This window comes from Daktulosphaira vitifoliae, unplaced genomic scaffold, assembly GCF_025091365.1.
Source record: "Daktulosphaira vitifoliae isolate Bord-2020 unplaced genomic scaffold, ASM2509136v1 Scaffold_2, whole genome shotgun sequence".
Lineage (NCBI taxonomy): Eukaryota > Metazoa > Arthropoda > Insecta > Hemiptera > Phylloxeridae > Daktulosphaira > Daktulosphaira vitifoliae.
In genome coordinates this window covers 19,479,071-19,502,081 of record NW_026099573.1, presented here as the reverse complement: position 1 = coordinate 19,502,081, position 23,011 = coordinate 19,479,071, and the positions used below count along the sequence as shown (strand labels likewise).

General features: G+C 27.0%; 1 protein-coding gene across 1 annotated transcript; it reads left to right on the top strand.

Moving 5' to 3' along the window:
* Nucleotides 1-461: 461 nt before the first annotated feature.
* LOC126899401 (dynein axonemal intermediate chain 4-like) lies at nt 462-22,965 on the top strand. The gene is made up of 14 exons (XM_050674336.1): nt 462-618; nt 2,702-2,883; nt 2,974-3,075; nt 3,495-3,570; nt 4,127-4,249; nt 4,970-5,079; nt 6,296-6,537; nt 6,987-7,132; nt 7,511-7,671; nt 10,104-10,280; nt 13,460-13,633; nt 17,267-17,344; nt 22,389-22,437; nt 22,879-22,965. Exons 1-14 carry the CDS (start codon nt 528-530, stop codon nt 22,923-22,925), a joined length of 1,758 nt encoding a protein of 585 aa, XP_050530293.1. The 5' UTR covers nt 462-527; the 3' UTR covers nt 22,926-22,965.
* Nucleotides 22,966-23,011: the final 46 nt, after the last annotated feature.

Genomic DNA, 23,011 nt, shown 5'->3' with positions numbered 1-23,011 from the left:
TTTTTTTAATCGGTTAGTACATTAAATAAGCTACAACTTTATTAATTTTTGAACAGTGTAGATGTTCCGTTGCTATTCAAAACATTTCATAACCTGCCATTTTTACCAAAATTTCTATGATTTTTTCTTAGCTTCTTTTTAGTAAAAAAATTGTTTTTAATGTACGATATATATTGTTATATTGTATATTGTTCAGTGCATTATATTAATTAATTTTTATTGGGTAAAAAAAATGATTTTCTCAAAATAAATAGTCAGTTATAAGAAATTATAAAAAATTTTTTTATAAAATCAGCCAGGACTAACTTTAGCGTGTATTTAATATACGTCATCATAGATTCTATGTATTACCGTCGTGTTACTGTTGTTTAATCAATAAATACTACTTTTCAGAAACGTAATATAATTGGAATTTAAAAGGTGAAAGAATGTTTCAATAAAATTATTTTAATATTCCAAAAATGAGAAATCTCTTAATAAAAATAATTTTATAGTTGATTTGAAACATACTACTTAATTATCGTACAATGGACAAAAATAATGACAAAATAAGTTCACCACAATTACATCACTATAATGAAGATAAGATCAACTTAATATGTATGAAAATAGATAAAGGTATTTCTTATTTCAATGCTTTAATTTAAAACTCATCATCTTAGAAATCTATTATTTAGAGTTCAAACGTTATTTATTACGTTAAATATTAATTTTCGAATTCTACATAACTAATTGTAAGTTATTTACCATGATAGAGTGCTTTAAATATTAAATTTCATATAGGAGAAAAGTAAAACTTATTCTTTAAATCTTTTAACTGAAAAAATAATTTTTTTGAGGTAATGCAGTTCAAATATGAGGTGTTGATTTATTAGGTGTCGGCTACTATAAGAGTAGCACTTAAGAAATGTTTCGGGAGCGTATAATAAATCAATTTTTGTTAAGAAATTTGTAAAATGACCATTTTTTTTAATCATACGTCAAAATTATAAAAATTTATTTCCAAAAATAGGTTTTTTTAAGGTATAAAATGGTTAATTTTAATTATGAATAGTTATTTAATAATAATTAAAAATTTGAAAAATAATCTTTCCAAGAAAAGTAAGAAGTTGACTTTAGTTAATTACTTATGAATTCCCATTTATCTGTTAATAAATACGTTATTGTTCATCCCTTATTAAATATAAGTGATGAACATAAAAAATATGTGAAGTACAGAGTAGAGGCACAATCATCAAAGTCAAAAATACATACATCTTATGGTAAAATTAATAGATTTTATAATATTTTGCATAGTAACGGAATGTTTAAATTATTTTAAATTAAAGCTTGTTTAATGTAATGTATGATTAAAAAAAGAAAAACGTTATAGTAGCTTATCCTTATGAGTCATCAACGTGTAAAGTCAAAAATCATGTAATTTTTCGTAAATATGTTAAATTTTTTTTTTGACGTGTTTCAAATATACGTCAAAGGGTTTTACGGAGTGATGTAAATCACTGTCAGTTATCAATTAATACTACTAATCTATAAAATGCCTCAGCTGAAATTTTCTGAATCCCTATTTTACTTAATTTTTTTTTAACACATATTTTACTATAAAAGTAAACAATCAAAATAGTAGTTGTAATAAAATAATAATAATCTATTTATTGAATCTAAATCATAAATACGATATTATCTAGTGATTATATTCAGTAGCGCAGTTATCGGAGGTGCTGAAGCACTTCCAGACTTGATTTTAACACCTTTAGTCATTGTTACCTTTCCCAAATTTTAATACCTATAGTTTCAACTGTGTATTTTTATTTATAATAATTTATTATCCGTTTTTTACTATATCAATGTTTTTCAAGAAAATCGTTATTTTGAGTACATTGAAACATTTTAATATTGAGCTTCCGAACAACCACAATGGTTAGCTTGGTTATGCAGCTATTTATTATATTGTGGAGGATTGAGTTCCTTACGACTTAAAGGGGCTTACGTAAACTTTATGCAATTTTAGCACCCTCTGAGTTTGTGCTCTAGTTGTGCTAATGAGTATAATTATTGTAATAGTTATTACCAAGAAATTTCTCAATTTTTAAATAAATTATATATATATTTTTTATTACTTTATTTTATGTTTTATATATTTGTGAAATTAAAAAAAAAATTTATTGACTATAACAAATTTTCAAAAGAATAATATTTAAAATAATAATAATAATAATAGGTACGTAGGTTACGAGCAGGTTTATAATCAGAATTTTATTTTGATGGAACGTGTCTTAAATGGAAATTTTCAAGTTTACACAATACTATCATATTAAGCCACATACATATTTTAACTAAAAAAAATTGGAAAAGGTTCAGATCTTTTGGACCACTTGCATGAGTAAAAATATACTTTTTCGATTTAATTGTTGAATTATTCTAATAAATAATTTAAAATTTGAATAGTGTAATTAGAAGTTTATATTGGAGGAATTCATATAAAAATAAATTTCACTTCCCATTCTAAAGAAAAAAAATCTTCTCCATATAATTATTTTTGTGATGGGGGGGATACGTTACCTATGTCCCAATAACTATGTCACTGCAAGTCTTACTGAATGAAATTTCTGTATCTAACATTAGTTTAACACAAATGTTTTATATTATATCATAATTTAAAAAAGTATAATTTTCAAAATTTGTAATCAGCTTATATTTTCAGAAACAACTAATTTAAAAAACTCAAAAAATGAAAATAAATTAGTTACTATTGAAAATGATCATAAATATTTTAATGCTGATTTACAAGAAACTGATACAATAACACTCTTAGAATTACCAGCCTTGAATCCCACTGTTAACCTACTAACACCAGAACAAAAAAAAATACACAAGATTCCTCAAGTAACTATAAAAAAAAAAAATAAATAAATAAACTTATTTTAAAAATATCTTATATAAAAAATAGAGCATACTATAAGTATATTTTTTCAGATTTTCGATGGAAAAAAGCTATGTTTGTTGTCCAATGCTACTCAAACTTCGAACTCATTTAAAAGAAAACAAAAAACTCAAACAACATCTATTTTACTTAATGTGATTAATTAAATAATACTTTTTGATATTGTTGGTTTAAATAGTTAAAATTAAATACAGATATTTTTTAAACATCCCCCATCTAATTTCAATAAATGTATTTAGGTCGCGCCCTAACTTTTAGTCTTTGATGTTTATAGTCTAAAACGACTGCACAAAATATAAAAATGATTCAAATAAAATAAGCAAATTTATATTAAAAAAAAATCATGATAATTAGCTTAGATTAAGCGAGGTGTGTTCTCAAGTCTCATGGATACTTAAAGTACTTTTCTGAGTATGATGATAACTTTATTTTCGCTCATCTTTTCAACATTCTGTTAAATATAATCGAAAATTGTATTTTGGGGTCTCAATGTCTTTATCTAACTCTGATAGTATTCTAAATATTAAACATATCCCTTCATACTTTTTTTCAGAATAAGTCTATTTATACTTCTCAGTGGCAGCTCATTCAAAGTAATGTCAATGTAATATCTCAATCAATAGAAAGACGTAAGTATGTAATTTATTTTTAATTCTTGTAAAAAGGTTTACCAGTCGTGACCCTCATTCGTAAATTTTACCTATAATTTATTATCATTTTTTTATTTTCTGAGATAATACAGTCAAAAGAAAAATACATATAGGCAATTCTCATTTTTTGAAATATATTGTAAAAATATGATTAACTTTTAGTTATGCAAAATAAATTTACACTACAGTTAAATGAGAGTTGTTTAACAATAATTTTATATAAATTTAATGTATTATATATGTATTCTTAGACTATGTTAAAATCATACTTCTTAATATATGCTTGTAACTCAATTTGTTATAAACCATTATTAATTTTTGTAAGAAAAATACTTAAAACTGGTTATTTTGAAATTTCAAATTAAATATATGAATAATTACTAAAATAAAATAATAAAATACATGATTTTAACGTATTCTAAGAATGTATAAATAATTAAAGAAAAAAATTACAACAAAATGTTAATTGTTTCAAAAGTTCCACTCTAAATATATATAGTATTTTTAAATTTCAATGTGTTTCATAATCGCAAAGATGAAAATGATTTTGAAGTAATCAAGCCTGACTTATTCAAAAAAACAACGTTTATTTTAAATCGAATTATAACATCAAACAATTTTGCTGAAAAACAAGTCAAATTCAAAACTCAGTGTATAGGTATGTATGATACATATCATCATTAAGACCAATCAGTCATTAAAAAAAAAATCAATATTTTGATTTATATACAAATATACATATTTATTATTTTTCTAATGCTTCTTTTTAAATATGAAATGCAAATCGAATTTTAAGTGATATACGGTGTATTTAGTGACCTATCGATGAATATATAGTATATCAATGAAGCAGTCTAACATTTTTTGTGTGGGAGAGGCTGGAAAATTTTTTTTATTATTGAACAACAAAAGTTATTTTTGATAAATTATTTTCATTTGGTATTGGGTCTTAAAAAATGTATAAATTTTGATTTGGTCACTCCGTGTATATTATTAACAAATAAATATTCGTGTTAGATTTTTTACAATAAAAACTGTGTAATATTTAGAAATTTAGTTAATATGGTCGTGGGGAGATCCCATATAGAACAAAAAATGTTCAAGTGGTATTGTAAACAACTATGATAATTATTTACGAATATAAATATCTCGGAAGTAGACCTAATACATTTTTAAATTACTTTTAGCTCTGAGACATGTTGACAATCTTTTTTTTTTAAATCCTTTTAAAAGAATAATTTTTAGTAAAAAATTAGGTTGTCGCATGAATTTTTAGGAGTTAGGCTATATCTATTCAGCCCCTCTGGATACACTACTGAAATATTTTTATATTTATGAAAACATAATATATACTTATATAATAACAATTGTTGTTTAGATACCGAATTTGTGTCATATCGTTACATATTAGAAGAAATTTTATATTTTTCTTGTCAAGAAATCACGAATTTTTCTATAACGTCTTTTGTGTGGAATATTATGAATGAAGTATGGCTATTAATCAAAAATTAAAACTACTTATTTAACAAAGATTATACACTGATTAAAATTATTACTAATGAACAATTATAGATTATCTAAGGCTATGATTTAAAAACGTATACATAAAAAAATAATATTTTTTAATAACTACCTTAGAAATAATGTATATGTTAATAATATGATTTAAGTTTTTTTTTTAAGAACAACTCTCTTTACTTCTAAAAAAACTAAAAAGGATTTCTGTTGTTAAATTGGACATAAAATAAAAATCTGAAAAATTTAGTGAAATTTTTTCACTAATTTTCAGAAACTCGTATTTTAAAGTTGATATTTCCCTAATTGAATCACTAAGAAGATAAAGGATAATACTACAAAAAATTTTGGTAACTATCTTGTAGATTAAAGGGAGACTCATATTATAAATGTATAAAAAAAAATTTTTTATGTATATTTTAAATTCTAAGAATGTTTCTACTTATAATCGTTTTAGTTGGTGTATTTTTTTTATTATTTGGATATGCTTTTGTTATAATTTTATTTTACATAACGATTGATTATATACAAAACCTATCCAAACCATTCATGCCAGTACAAGAAATGTTTTGCTTACGTAAGTTATAGTGTTAAATATTCAATATTCATGATATTAAAAAAAACAAAGCTGTATTTTACACACACACTGAAGGAACTGCAATAAGGTCCCAAATGAAGCCTGTAATTATTAATTATTAGACTTTGGAGGTGAAGGTGAACTTCATATATTTAATGATGCGTGTGATCGACAAAATAGAAATCACAGTGACCAGATTACTTTTGGCTATAACAATAAAAAACAGAATTTCTATTATATACCAATATTTTTCAGTGCGAGGGTACAAGTCTTTACTATTTAACCGAAATTGTTATTTATCGAGCAGTATGTAGATTTTACCGCATTTATGTACATAGTTAAGATGAAAATTTCATCAAGACGTTCAAAAAGTCTCACCAATTTATAAAGTTAAGTCAATGAAAAATGAAAAAGTAGTAAATACATGGACATTGGTCTCAGTATATTAAAAAAAAAAAAAATTGTTTTCTTAGTGATTCAATCAAGAAATACCTAAATTATACATTTTGTCGTATAACATAAAATTAAAGTTTTTATAGTTGTAACTAAACAATTTATTCAATGAAATAGCGAATCCAAAAATGATTGTATATAAGATTGTATTTTTGATAGAATATAATAGCAGCTAGCTATGGAAAAACAGATTGCGATGGTGATGACATTCAAGGAATCGTATGTTGTTGGTCATTAAAAAATCCTATTTACCCAGAAAGAATATATAAATTTGATAAAGCTATTACTTGCTCAGTTTTTTCCAAATCTAAAGCTAATATTCTTATTGTAAGTAGTGTTAGTGGCCAAATATTTGTACTAGATATAACACAGGACCACTGCATACCAAGAATAATCAATAGGTAACTATATTCTCTAATTTATTAATGAATTTTTAAATGTATGTGTTGAATATTTATGAATTTCTAGTGTTTTTATATATTTATTATCCTACATAGATTTAATTGCTTATTTAAAAAAAAACAGTGCGTGTTACGAGTACGCGCGGTTGAAGTGAAACTTCTTTCGTTATGAAGATATCAAGTAAAAATTGTATCTATTGAGATTCTTTAAAATTTTTTTATGCACAATCATAATTACTTGAAATTAAATTATTTAATATATTTTAATTAAAATTACTTTAATTTTCGAAAAGACAGTGCTAAATTATAATATAAAATATACTTTACAGCCGACCGTGACGCTCAATAATCTGTATTTTTTGGACCCTCTATAAAGAAGTTTCACTTCAAAAATTGATTATATTACCTATTAATAATTGAATACTTAAGTTTCATTATCTATGCTATAGTAAGAACATGGAATATTTCCCAATATGTTACATTGTTCCATTCATGCAAATCAATCATAATAATTCTGAAGACGAGTATGTTTTATCAGTCGATAGCAATGGCTTTGTGCGGAAATGGTCTATTTTATTCGAATCAAACAAAATTGGTAAGGACCAAAGATTATAAATACATCATTAGGGTTTCACAAAAATCGAATTCTGTTGAACCCATTGAACGAGAGTTCGGACTCTCATACAAGCTTCAAACATACAAGCCCCACCTGTATAATTAGATTTTGTTCCGCAAAGTTGTACTGGTTCAAATCATTCACAAAAGTTACACTAGTTATATAAGATAAGAATGCACTATACAAATAAAAAAATTATAACTGTACACACTTCTAATATTGTATTATTAGTATTCTTTTTGTAATGAATACAATTAAGTATTATAAAACTCATAGAAGAATTACAATACAAATAAATTCGTAAATTTTTATTTAAAAATTTATCTATTATTTAATAAAATACCAATTATTTTTTAGATCAGATGTTCTTGATTTATTGCGGATTAAAAAATGACGAAGGCATAACGCTAAAAAATAATAGTATTATTGTACAAAATATGTCAGGCACTGTGATAACATTTCACCCTATCAAAAAAATGATCTTCTATGTTGGAACTAATTTTGGTTTTATAGTCAAGGTAGACTTATGTTGTTAATAATAATTTCTTTGATATTTATAAATCTATAAATGTACAGAGGTGTACTGGAAATGAGTAACGTCATTAAACAATATTTCTATAGCAGATTTAACAAAAGTAATGCATATTTTAATAATTAACTCCATCTTTTTAATTGAATAATAAATTCAAAAATAATTAATATAATATAAAAAATAAACCCAAGTCATATCTATAAAATGTAAAATATATTAGAAGGTAACTTTTTAAAATATAAGTTAAATACAAAAAAAGTATCTTGAGTCATTCGTAATATTAATCCATAACATAAAAATTTCGAGAAATTAAAAATTTTTTTTTCATTATCCTTGAAAAGATTATTTTTCAAATTTTTAATTATTATTAAATAAGTAAAATTAGCCACAAGTGATCAATTTTTATTATATTATTAAATAACTATTCATAATTAAAATTAACCATTTTATACCTTAAAAAAACCTATTTTTGGAAATAAATTTTTATAATTTTGACGTATGATTAAAAAAAATGGTCATTTTACAAATTTCTTAACAAAAATTGATTTATTATACGCTCCCGAAAATTTTCTCAAGTGCTACTCTTATAGTAGCCGACACCTAATAAATCAACACCTCATATTTGAACTGCATTACCTCAAAAAAATTATTTTTTCAGTTAAAAGATTTAAAGAATAAGTTTTACTTTTCTCCTATATGAAATTTAATATTTAAAGCACTCTATCATGGTAAATAACTTACAATTAGTTATGTTGAATTCGAAAATTAATATTTAACGTAATAAATAACGTTTAAACTCAAATAATAGATTTTTGAGTTGTGAAATTTGGAACTAAAGCGTTGAAATAAAAAGTAACTTTATCTATTTTCATACGTATCATGTTGGCAAAAACTTTTGGAGTTGAAGAGAGCAGCATGCCACTTTATAATAATATTAAACTATCTTAAACTGACCTTGGATCAATTATTAAACAAATAACTGAAAAAATTAGAAATTTGACATGTTATATATATACACATATCTTGTTTTTATAGACTTATAATTCAAAGACAAAGAGAACTTATTGAGCACATTGTATCAATTGGGCATATCTGAAAAGCTTATAAGACTAATCTGTGCATGTTTACAGGAATCAAATTGAAAGGAGAATTTCGGAGATGTAGTATCGAAAGATTTTGAGGTAGTAACGGGGCTAATGTAAGGACTTACAGCTATATTTAATGTATCTATGGAATAAGTTATAAGAGAAATCTTAGTAACAGCTAGTGGTATTAAAATTGGAAATGAAAAACAATTAGTAGTAGCAGCACAAGCAGATTACTTTGTTATAATGACAGAAAATTAAGCAAGTTTAAAATATACTATAAAAACCAAAGAACGCAAAAAGCCTCGAGAAAATAACTTAGATGAGCAGAAGCAAACAGATGTCTTTTTGATTAGTTGTTCTATTTAAATTGAAAATGTTATCTTGGAAGACAAAAATAACATTATACAGAGTGCTAGTGTGACCGATAGCAGTATATGCTTGTGAAGCTTGGCAACGGAAAAAACAAATAAAAATTAACTAGCTATTTTTGAATGAAAGATTCTTAGAAGGATATTTAGTCCAAAAAATAATAATCAAAGAAAATTTGAATTAAGAACAAACCATGAAATAGAAGAATTATATGGCGAAACAGACATAATTGGGGCCCTTAATAGCAATAGGCTAAGGTAGGCTAATATGTATGTATATCGGAAGAACCCATTGGGTTGGTCACTAGATGGAAACCAAACACAATAAGATCAAGAAGAAGGCAGCGATGGAAGGACTGAATCACCAAGAAAGATAATTCTTATATAAATGATAATAATTTGACAAGTGCTGTTTGGTACCAACATTTTATAACCAATCTATAAAATCTGATAAAATGAATTTAATTTAAAATTTTTCAAAACTATGGTATTGATTACTTCAACTTTATATGTTTTATGATCTTCTCACGCATATTTAAGTAAAATAAGTACAGTAGGAGCGAAGAAAATGCATATATGGATATAAAATCAACAGCACTGTGGTATCGGGACATAGTTTCAACGAGAGTAGATACAGTGATTGACTTCACTATCATAAAAAGTGTAACCCAATTAAGTATTTTTGGATTCAACACTGATTATGAACCTATTTTAGTGGCAAGGCTCCTATATTCTCTAGCTACTCTACTTATTTGTAATTAATTTATCAAATTAAAATAATTATATAATAACAATTATTATTACATATTAAAATTTGGTTGAACCTAAAACTTTTAAGGGCAAACTAATGATTTTTCATTGCTTTTATTTACTCACCTTATTTAACTAAGTATTAATATTGAATTTTCAATGTTTCTTGAAATATATAATAAATAATTAATTAATATCGATTATATTTTTAGAACTATATAGATAATTGTGACGATTACGATGACATTTTTATGGCTCATAATGGTCCAGTATATGGAATAAAATTTTCTCCATTTTTTCCAAGCGTTTATATGACTTATGGTGCAGACTGGCAAATAAAAATTTGGGCTGAAGATGTTGAAATTCCACTTCTTTCACTCTGTAACTTTGTAAGATATGTTAATTTTTTTATTATCCTATAGTTGTTAGACTTATAAGTCTAACGATCGATGATATAAGTCTCCCCTTATGGATATAATGGCTTGTTAAACTTTAACCATAGGCATAAAATAAAAAAAATCCTAGCACAGGGGAGTCGCGGCACAATGGTGACGTGGCATAGTTGGATCAAGTATAATGATATCTGACAATGATTAAAATCACTATTAAAAAACGCTTCGATGCAAATCTTTAGATTGTGTTTAATTTTAAAAAAATTGGTGGATTATTCCAAAAGCTACATGATCTGCTAGTTCCTTATTAATATATTGATTAAGATAAAGTATGTCGAATTAAAAAGGGATTATTAAAAAATATTATTTTTCATAAAAAAATTGTGTTGATCCATACACTTTTCAATATGTCATAGCATTATAAAGTTAAAAAAGTAAAAAATTAAATCGAGAATTTTCACACAATAATAGCATTTGGTAGCCATTTTCACCGTGAAATTAAATAAAGTCCGAAATTTTTTTTTGCATAATAAAGTAAATTACATTATCTTTAATTTAAGATATATATAAAAGTGTCAGACTTTCTGGAACACTTTCAAAATTTGAGTTGAAAAAGTAAATTTTTTGTGAAAAAGTTGTCATTTTAAATTCCCCCCTGTGGGCAGGTAAAGGGTCAGATATAAAAAAAAAATATACCAAATAATAGGTAAAGACATTATGGATCTATAAAAAAAAGAATTATATTGATCCATACATCTTTCAAAAAGTTATAGCATTATAAAGTTAAAAATACAAAAAATAATTTTTTTACAAAAATCGTATTTTTTTATTAAGTTTGATGTCTGTTTCACCATGAAGATAAAATAAAGTCCGAAATTTTTTTTTACCATAATAAATTATATTACATTAACTTTAATTTAAGATATATATAAAAGTGTTAGACTTTCCGGAACACTTTTAAAAGTTAAGTTGAAAAAGTTCTACTTTCTACATGCATTTTTTAGATTTGAACCCCCCTCAAATATAGGGAAATGGACCAATTTAAAAAAAAAGTTTGTCGAATAAAATATGTATATAAATACTACTTCTCATGAAAAAATTGTATTGATCCATACATTTTTCAAATAGTTATAGCATAATAAAATTAAAAATGTAAAATACAAAATCGAAAATTTTCACACAAAAATAGCATTTGGTAGCCATTTTCACCGTGAAGATAAAATAAAGTCCGAAATTTTTTTTTTCATGATAAAGTATATTACATTAGCTTTAATTTAAGATATATATAAAAGTGTCAGACATTCCGGAACATTTTCAAAAATCAAGTTTAAAAAATTAATTTTTTGTGAAAAAGTTGTCATTTTAAATCCCCCCCTGAGGGGAGGTAAATGGTCAGATATAAAAAAAAAGTATACCAAATGAAAGGTAATTATATCATGCATCTATATAAAAAAACATTATATTGATTTGGTTATTTTTAAAAAAGTTATAGCAATTTTAAGTAAAAAAAATTGAAAAAATTGAAAAAATTAGCGATTTTTAAATTTGTAATTTTTTTGGAGGTTTCCTCCATTTATGGGGAACGAGGGAAATTTTTTCCATTTTTGAGGGTAATGTCTTTGACTAGATACGATTTGTGATCTTTTGACGTATCATTGGAAGAAATTGGTTCTGTGAGAGCTGAGAAAAAGTGGTAACAGACACAAGAAAAAACACATCATAGTAAAACCAATACCTTCTCAGCTTAGCATCGAAGCTAAAATTTGATAGAAGGTGCTTAATTGATTTTACACACTCTAATAAATACTTTTGCAAAAAAATAATTTTTAAAAAAATTTTAGGGACTATAACTAGTTTTAAAAAGGCTTACGCTATCTGAGCCCTCATTCAATTTATGATTATCTTATTATATAATAGAACAAGGAAAAAAACGCTTCTCTGGGAAAATTACTTAGCGTGCTCGGATATTGGCGAAGGTCGGAACATTTTTGCCGCTCGCCCACCAGCGTTTTAAAATTTCGACCATTTTCGAGAAAAACGCTCGCTGACGCCAGCGTTTTACGACTTAAGGTTTGAATTTTCATCAGATCCGCCCAATGACATTCCTGAGATATGATAAAAAAATCAATTCAATCCGTTCATTTTTCACCGTTTTACGAACTTTTTTTTTTTTTTTTAATTAAATTTTTATTTTTATTTTTAATATTAATTTAAATTTAAATTTACAGTGTGCCACTTATAATAACCTGCTAAATTTTTTTTTAATTATTCTATAATATAAACATAATTATTATAATTAGATTATTAATAATTTTTGTGTATAACAGGGGTGTATTTAAGAGAGATTGGTCCCTCCTTGAACAAGCGCTATCAATATTCTTTTAGGCAACTTCTAATATATAAGGACCTAATGTCCTTTTTTTTCATCATTACTTTAATTTTAGCAAAAAAATTTCTATAACATATTTAACAAAGTAAAAAATATTAAATTTCCTCCTAAAATAATTTTTGAATAGGCCTAAAGGAAATACCTCATTAAGAGGCTTCAACCTTACACCCAATACATTTTACTATATTCTCTTTTTGAATTTTCCTGATTTTAATAATAACATTTTTAGATATAGTTTTCTATAGTTTTCACTGATTCTGAAGTAATATTTTTTCTGAAAACACTTATCGTGCCCGGCGTAGCCGGGTACTTCTACTGGAATCAGTGGCCTACTTATGATGACGGCCCAAAGAGGCTTACGCGCCTTCGGCGCGTAAGGCTCGAAGGGCCCCGGGTCTGGGGCGGATCCCCAGCTAGGCAGAGCCTAGTAATTATAATAATAATAGTAAATGTTGAAATATTTATGGGAATCTTTGGAGTCCAAATCGCATAATCACGGTAGTAGGAATAGTGAATGAGAGAAGTTCCCCACAACTTCTTATTTTAAAAGCTCAAAATAATTTTTTTTTCTAAAGTTATGAAAAAGTATTAGATTCTAGTCAGTGGCGTATTTAAAGTTGGGCCAATTAATCTAGAAGCTATATTCATATTAAATTACCTCGTATAATAATAATACACTATTTTTTGTTTATTGTACAGTCAAAAAGAATTATTTCCTTCCCATCCTGGCATTATAAATCTTATTTAAGCTCCGTTTCTTACACAAAAACGAAACTTTATTTTTCAGAATACTGTTGAAGATGCTGATTGGTCGCCTGTTCATTCCACTGTAATTGTTAGTGTAAGTGGGAAATTTATATGTATATGGGATTTTGCTAGAAAAGCAGTAGAACCTGTAATGAAGTTAGAATGTCGTGAAGATGTTCATTTTACTTTGGTAAAGTTCTCCAAAAACGGCAGAGTAAGCACATTAGAAGACAATTAGGAAACATTTATATAACATTTGAGAAATTTTATGTAATTCACATTACCAAAGAGGCCATTAGAAAAAGCCACCAAATTTGGTTTTTAACTTTTTTACGAATACCAGTTTATAAGATTAATAACTATTTTACTAAATAATGATTGAGACCATTGAGGTCTTCAGACACATAAAAATTATTAAGTTTATTAATCAAAATAGGGTCCTAAAAAGCGCTCTATCCAGTGGCGGCTCGCCGGGTGAGGCAAGTGAGGCACAATCTCACCTGCAATTTACCTTATAATTATTTATTTCGAGTCTCTATCAATATCAAATATCTTTCAAATTATTATAATTTATTTTTATAATTAACGAAATTTGTAATCTTGAACCATAAAAGATAATAGAACGAAAATAGATAACATAATGTTGCGCCTGACTGACGCTGCACAAACACAGCGAGATATAACACGGTAGTAGAGATGGAAAGTTTAGTTCATTTCTGTGAATAGTTCATTAGTTCATAGTTCATTCAAGTGAATAGTTCAAATGAACTATTCTTAAGTTCACTAATTTTATTGATCATGCTGATATTGTTTGGCAATGAACTATTCATTTTATCACTATTAGTATAGCAGTACACAGTTCAGTTGTAGTTCACACTACTTATGGGCAATTAAGTTATAAACTAACCCTTAACCTGAACATCATAAACTAAGAAAAAATTATTATTAATACCCTCATGGCTCATGTTATCATTATCACCTAATTCAAGGTAGATATACTGACCAGTAGTCTTAAGTTAAATCAGAAATTTGATCTAATATTTTTACATAGTATGAATTTATTTTATTGTTAAACAGTTAAAAACCCTGTAACATTTTAACAATATAATTTATTTGTTATCTAATTGTAAACAGCTATTAACCATTTACAGTATTTCGAACAACGAACCACAAAGAATTTTTAAAGAAGTTCGCGAACTATTTCATTTATACATTGCTACCAATTTTTTTCGAACTGTGAACTGTTAAGTTACAGGTACTGAAACAGTTCAGAATAGTTCATCTAAGTGAATAGTTCAAATGAACTATTCGTTCACGAACTTAACATCTCTACACGGTAGTCAGTGCCGAAACCAAATGTCTGCGCTCTCCGTTCGTTAATGATTAAAAAATGACAACACGTTACACTACCAATTACGAAGCAAACCGATGAAGTCCGAGAGGCAAACTTTTTTTTTGATTCAGTTGCTATACTGGATTATTAAGATTGATTGGTGGGGGAGAGTCGTGAATACTTGGTAAAATGAGGCTGATGTCAATTTTCCTCAGCGGTGAACACCATCGTGTGCCAGGTGGTTTCAAATGGAAACGACATTTTACATATAAATTAAATGGAATCGACATTATGTCGTTATTGTTCCTAATCTATGCTTACCCCACAAAAACAACAAACGAATTACGTTTATCACATCAGTTATCAGTCAATGTATAAAAGTATTTAACGATTATAATTTTTCATCTTATAATTTATAAAAATTTTAAAGAATTAACATGTTACCGATTAATACAGCTATTATCTACGTGTACCTATAATCTTAAAAATAGGTATATTCTTTGTTCAAATTTACTAAATTAAAAGTTTGCCTCACCACTTCCGAGACCCACGAGCCGCCACTGACTATCGTAATGCACGCATACATTTAAGTACACCGCTGATTTAACAGAACTGCTTTTGTGGATAAGACAAAGCGGAGCTACCGTTAATGCTCAATGTATTTGATTTGTACACTTTCCACCAGGAGCAGAAGCAGGATTTCTTAAGGGGAACTAAAAACTTTCACTTTTTACTTACACATTCTTTTACTATCGTTAAAGTCATATAATTTTAATAGTTATAATTTGCCAATGAGGATCTATAGTCCTTTTAGCCCCCTCTTGAATACTCTACTATTATCCATGTTTACAAGCGTGGAAAGTCACAAAAAAAAATATGAATACACTTTTTTTACATAATATGTATTTTTTTTTAAATATATTAAGTTGGGACGCTAAATATATAATTGACCTTGAGCATCAATGACAGTTAGCAAAGCCATAGGGAAAACCCTAAAAATAAAATGTAAATTTTATTTAATTTTTAAATAAATTTGACGTCAGAAACGTCATTTCAATTTTTTTTTGTAAGTACAAACATCGTGCACTGGACTGAAAAGACAGTGTTATGGCGGACAATGAATTAACCAGTGCCGGGGCCTATTCATTATATACGATAATTTATAAGAAGATTATAAAAAAACTTCTACTGCTCAAAAATAAACTATCTAGTCACAGAAATGTAAATGATCGATAGTACTCAATATATAATAATAATAATGAGGAGCTACTTAAAGTTTAAATATTTTTCACGTATCGTGTTTATTTTGTTATACTGAACAAAAAGTTTGATGTGTAAAAATTTGAAAATAACTCTAATAAAAACTAAATAAATGATAGGGTTAACATAATATTTAATAATTCTAACTGTTTTAATTTCAGTCTATATATTCACTATATTATTCGATTACATGGTTATTCTGACAATTTTGGCTTCGATGCGAAGCTGAGAAGGTATTGGTTTTACTATGATGTGTTTTTTTTGTGTCTATTACCACTTTTTTTCAGCTCTCACAGAACCGATTTCTTTCAATGATACGTTAAAAGATCACAAATCGTATCTAGTCGAAGACATTACACTCAAAAATGGAAAAAAATTCCCTCGTTCCCCGTAAATGGGGGAAACCTCCAAAAAAAATACAAATTTAAAAATCGCTAATTTTCGAAATTTTTTCAATTTTTTTTACTTAAAACTGCCATAACTTTTTCAAAAATGAATAAATCAATAGAATTTTTTTTTTTTATAGATGCTTGATATCTTTACCTATAATTTGGTATATTTTTTTTATAAATTTAACCCTTTAACACAGAGGGGGATTCAAAATGAGAACTTTTTCAACTTAACTTTTGAAAGTGTTCCGGAAATACTACCACTTATATATATATCTTAAATTAAAACTAATGTAATATACTTTATTATGAAAAAAAAAATTTCGGACTTTATTTTGTCTTCACGGTGAAAATGACTACCGTATGCTATTTTTGTGTTAAAATTCTCGATTTTATATTTTACATTTTTAACTTTAAAATGTTATAATTATTTATAAAATGTATGGATCAATACAATTTTTTTATGAGAAATAATATTTTTTAATTATCCTTTTTTCATTCAGGATATTAATAAGCAAATAGCATATCATGTAGCTTAAAATTAAACACTATCTAAAGATTTGCATCGAAGCGTTTTTTAATAGTCATTTTAATCACTGTCAGATATCATTATACTTGATACAACTATGCCACGACACCACTGTGCCGCGACTCCCCTGTGCTGGGATTTTTTTTCTGTGTAATTTTATAATTATTTTAAGTTTTAGAAAATATTTGTATACTATGCGCATACAATGGGCCCTGACACTTGCTAATTCATTAATTGACATAACATTCTATTTTCAATCCGATGCACGATTACTACAGATATTTCCTATAACCCCTAAAAATTCGGTACTGACTTGCATTATAATTTGTTTTGTAGAATATTATAACTGGTGATTCAAAAGGATTCATGAGATGCTACCACATTAAAAGTATGCCAGTTACTCCATTTCTTCAAGTAATTTAAAGTTTCTTAAATATAGAATAACAATTTTTTCTTTTTTAGCATCGATGCGAAACAAGAAGATATTAATTTAACTACCATGTGTGTGTTTTCTTTTGTGTCTGTCTCTCATTTCTTTTAAGTTATAATTGACCGATTTTTTCATAAACACGTTAAAAAAATCACAAATCATATCTTGTTGAAGAAATTACCCTCGAAAATTGAAAAAAAAAATTTCTTGTTCTCCGTACATCCTTATGAAATTACGACTTTTATATCAGTAAATTTCGACGTATTTTTTTTATTTAAAACTGACTATTTGTAAGTGAATGAATTAAAATAATTTTATTTTTTAAATATATATTCCTAAGACATTATTTTTTCTAATGTATACTTTTTTAGTTCTTTGGCGTTTTAACATAGGAATATTCAAAATAACGACTTGCACAGACAATTAACTTATTAACTTAATTTTTAGAAATATTACTTGATTAAATTAATTATTGCATATTAATGTTCTTTCTTTTTTCTCACTTTGATCCAAACTACTTGAGGTCGGCCACCCTTATCCTAAACTTCCACTTGACACGATCTCCTACATCATCTAAGGTCACATCAGCTGTCCTCATATTGCATTCAATAGCATCCCTCCATCTATTTTTGGTCTTCCTCTACCTCTTCTTCCTTCAACATTAATTTCTATAACTTATTACAGCTTCCTATTCCTTTCTCCTCATAATTTGACAGAACCATCTAAGTCTATTTTCTCTTATCTTATCTACGATTGACGCTACATCTTTACCCCCTCCTATATGTTCGTTCCTTATCCTATCTTCTCTAGTTACTATACTCATCTATCTAAGCATTCTCATCTCTGCTACACTCATTCTCTATTCTATTCTCTTGTCAACCACTCAACATTCTGAACCATACATCATAGATGGTCACTCTAAAGTCTTATAGAACTTACTTATCAGCCTCGTTGTAATTTTTTTATCACATGACATACCAGACGCTGTTCTCTACTTCAACCACTCGCACTTGTGTCTTACATTCTTGTCAATACAACCGTTCTTTTGTACAACTGATCCTAAATACTTAAAACTTTCCACCTTTTTTATCTTTTCCTCTCTTATTGTTACTAACCTTCTCATTTTACCTTGGTACAAGTGCTATCAAACATATCCTCTATTCTAGTAATGTATTTTTCTTATTAATGATCCTTTTTATTATATTAATAATCCTTTTCTTATTAATGCCAATTCTAAAACCTCTCTCGGTACTCTATCATACGCTTTCTCTAAATCTATAAATACCATACACAGCTTTTTCTTCTCTTCCCTAAATTTTTCTTTTAGTTGCCTCGCACAAAATACTGGCTCCATTGTTGACTTACCAAGCATAAATCCAAACTGGTTTTTAGATACCGATGTCTAATTTCTTATTCTCTTATCTATTGCCTTTTCCCAAATTTTCATACTAAGACTTATAAATTTTATACCTCTATAAATTCCACACTTCTGTATGTATCTTGTACTTTTAAATATCGGCACCACAATACTATGCCTCCGTTTGGAATTTTCCCTTCTAATAAGATTTTATTTAAAAGTTTCTTCAACTGCTTTATGCTAACACCATCTAATATTTTCTATACTTCTACTGGCACTTCATGTGGTACTAATGCTTTATTTTTTTTCATTGATACCACAGTCTCCCATATCTCTTTCTCATTAATTAAATCTACTAGTCTTTTGTTACACGAGATATCCTCTAATATCTCTTTTGGGTACTCCTCATTCAGTAATTTTTAAAAATACTCTTTCCACCTTTTTTTCATATCATCATCACTTGATAGCACCCTCTTATCAAAAATTTTTATACACCTTAAATAGTGATAGTCTTTTAACCTATTTTCTCTTAGTTGTGCAAGTCTATAGACTTTTTTCACTGCCTTTGTTCCTATAAGTCGTCATACATCTTAAACTTCGCCTTACTTACTGCACACTTGGCTTCTTTGCACAAGCATTTATACTCCATCCACTCTTATCTTCTTTTGCTCTTCTACCATACATTGAACTACTTTTTTTTACTCTCTATGATTTGTTGAACGTCCTCGTCCTAACACCAGATTTCCTTGTTTTCTGGAATTCTACACGTCATTATGTCGATTTTCCTCCTATGTTCTTTCTGTTTTTATATATTCTCTTCTCACTACACGAAAACTCCATTACCATCGGTCTATATTGTGTATTTACACTCTCGCCTGAGATAACTTTACAATTTTTTACTCGCTTTAAGCTCTCTCTCTTCCACATAAAATAATCAATCTGTGAACTATTAATCCCTCTCTTATAAATGATATAATGTTCTTTGCTGCTTCTAAAATAAGAATTAATTACAGTAAAATCATACAGTACTACAAATTCCAGGATTCTTTCTCCAGTCCCATTATTCCCACTAAACCATATCTTCTATGTACTCTTTCATATTTTTTCCTATCACCACGTCCTCATTACCAGGTATTCCTTGTATCACCTAATGTATCTCTCTCCAAAACACTTCCTTGACTATTTCATCACATCCTACTTGCGGTGCATAGTCACTTATCACATTCAACATTTTTTCCTCGAAAATTAATTTTACGAATATAATTCTATCACTTTTTCTAGCTAGTTCTACTACTTTAATTTTTATCTCCTCACTCATTATTATGTTATGTAAATATTTACAATAAATTTTATTTACTATGGTTGATCAACGATAAATTTTTTTGATATTGATATTATACCGAATTTTACTAATATTATATCGCAATATCGAAAAAAACCTGTTCCTGATATCGTATGAAAAAATAAACCTATATTAAAAAAGAATTATATTAAAAAATAAAATTTATTATTTAAATGTTTTCACCCATTTTTCAATCTTCAAGAATACTGATTAATTGTCATGTTTGTAAACATCAGCCCATGGTATATTAACCAAATCAGATAATAATATTAATGACAAAAACATAGATAATAGATAATAAGTGGAAATTCTTTACAGAGGATCCGAATAAAAAGATAATTGCGCATCGCAGTGGGCATCACGTTTGGCCGTCACGTATGGATTCTATATCACATGGTAATGAAACCATACGATTAGGGTGTTCGTGTTTCACTTACTGTTGTATTTAAATACATTAGAAAAGTACAAAAATCACTAGAAATCAAATTGAGAGAGTTAATCAGTCGTTGTGTAGAATCCAATCTTGCTTTTTTGAGATCAGTTCATCAATTCGGCTTGGTACTAGATCCTCCGAAAAAAGACCTATTTGCAATGATCAGGCAATTTTGCAAACCAACATTATTTCTTACTGACAATACGAAAGAAATTGGTTGGAAAAATTTGCTTCAAACTATTTATAAATTGAAAGATAATGGAATTTATATCTGAAGAATTTGTTGAAAATTTGCACTATCTAAAAAAAACAACACTTAACCATAAAGATTCTGTGACGTATACGGTTTACTTAAACAAATTAGTTGACGTTTTAATGATTATCTTGGAGTCACAAAAGAACTGCGTATTTGGTCAAAACTCCCTTATGTACTATCAATAAGAATTGAGATTTAACATAAAGGGGGTTCTCATGCTTACATTCTGTTATGACTAACAAATACCCCTTGTGATATCTTCTGTGAAAATAAAGCGGACGCAATAAAATTTATTAATGAATAATATCAGTATATGAAAATGAGTGTCTTTCTGATGTGTCAAGTCAAGTAGCTGCATGGTACCTACTATGGGAACCCATATTCAAAAATTCAGTCGTTACTGTAAAAATTCCAAAAGTATGATATTCTAAACAACAACGTACAAGAAAAGCTAATAATGTTCTAGTTAAAATGTACATCGATGGGAATTCCACTGACAAATGGTAAGAGAATTAGTTTGATGAATATGAAAAAAGGTACGAAGATTCGGAAGAAATTCCATATAGTTTCTCATATAGTTCGTATACAAAAAAGAAACAACCTTGCATTATTCGTTTTAGAAATTATGACATGACTTAAGTCTTAAACAAATAGAAACAAGAAATAGTAATCATACATTTTCTAAAATATTTTTCACTAACCCTGTTGGGTGTGGAAAAACGTTTGTTATAAAATTAATAATGGAAATTTATAACCGCTATATGGATAACGATGGCCACTTTAATTTGTACATAACTTATGCATCAACAGGTGAAGCTACAGTAGTGATAAATGGAACCACAGTTCATAGGTCATTTAAAATATGTAAATACTCTAATACAATCACGATTTTTTCTTAAAGATGAGATTAATACACTGTGTCTAATTGGAATTTGTATCTTTATCACGAACCACTCAGTTTATGGGTACAACCACCAGATTTTAAGCGTTGCTAAAGAAAAAATTCTTTCAACAGCAAATCGGAAAGCTCTCTTGTGATTAAAAGTCCATAATTTGTTACTTATCCATACAGATGAATTACCATATTAAACAATATTTATCCAAATATCCATTATTTCATAACCACCAATATAGACGTAACTAACGGCTTGGTAAATGGAGCCGTAGAAAATCTAGTTCATCTTAAATGAAGTGAAGCTGGAGAAGTGACTATTCGAGTGTGGCTCGATTTTCTTCATTACCCGAATTCCAAATGTAAAATTATACAAATATAAAACTTCTTATACTACGCCCATACAAGTACTCCTAAATCCTTATTCAGTACAGCCCCGTGCTACTGTCTTAAAATTTATTTATCTACATTTAAGTAAAAATTAATATCTCCCCTACGAGTACATTATCTAACCCAAATAATATAAATAAATTGTTGGTTAAAATGAACAAAGTTATTTAATTTTATATAACTTTAGTTAGAATGTATTAATAATACATTACTGTTTTTAGAAAAGTAAATTCTTAAACTCAAAATGTATTAATTTAATAATTTATTACATTAGTGGCAAATTGAAATATGCAAATAAATAATAGTTTTAAATTTTAGTATGATAAAACTTAATACGTTAAAAATTGAAATGTTTCAGAAAGAATCATTTGTAACGGCTTTGAAAAATGTAGTACCAGCCACTCCAGGTATAGAACAAATAATTAAAAGACTATAGAGGACGAATAATACAGTACTTGAACAATGTATACACTCAAATTTTTTAATATAAAAAATATAATTAATTAAAAAATTATTATTTTATACAGTAAAGAAAACAAAAAAATTGAGATATATTTTTTAACCATTTAATTATAGAATGGAATAGATTGTTTAATAATAAGACATTTAATATTGTTTGTAATATAAGAATATATAGTGTAAAAACACCTACAACGTCATCGAGTCATAGTAAAAAATTTGTCATTTTATTCCATAGCATAATATTACTAAATGAACGTAATTTATGTATCAGACTTTTGTTTGTATACACTCAATAATTTATTTTAAATACCTTTTGCTGTATCTAGGTTTAAAACTTTAAAATATCCACTCTTACCATCTACCATTAATCATTTTTGTTGTTCTAGAATTAAACACAATTATGTTTCACTCGGCAGTCCGTTTAATTATTTGAACTGGGTTAACTTCAACTTCAACCGTCGTAATATCAACAATGGTTTGATTTAATATATGAATAAAACATGCAACATGAAACATGAA

Excerpts from the sequence above, each read along its gene's own strand:
- LOC126899401 (XM_050674336.1), top strand. The coding sequence starts at position 528 with ATGGACAAAAATAATGACAAAATAAGTTCACCACAATTACATCACTAT. Across the intron at positions 10,281-13,459 it reads TTCTTTCACTCTGTAACTTT|AATACTGTTGAAGATGCTGA; the intron begins GTAAGATATGTT and ends TTTATTTTTCAG. Across the intron at positions 13,634-17,266 it reads AGTTCTCCAAAAACGGCAGA|AATATTATAACTGGTGATTC; the intron begins GTAAGCACATTA and ends TTTGTTTTGTAG.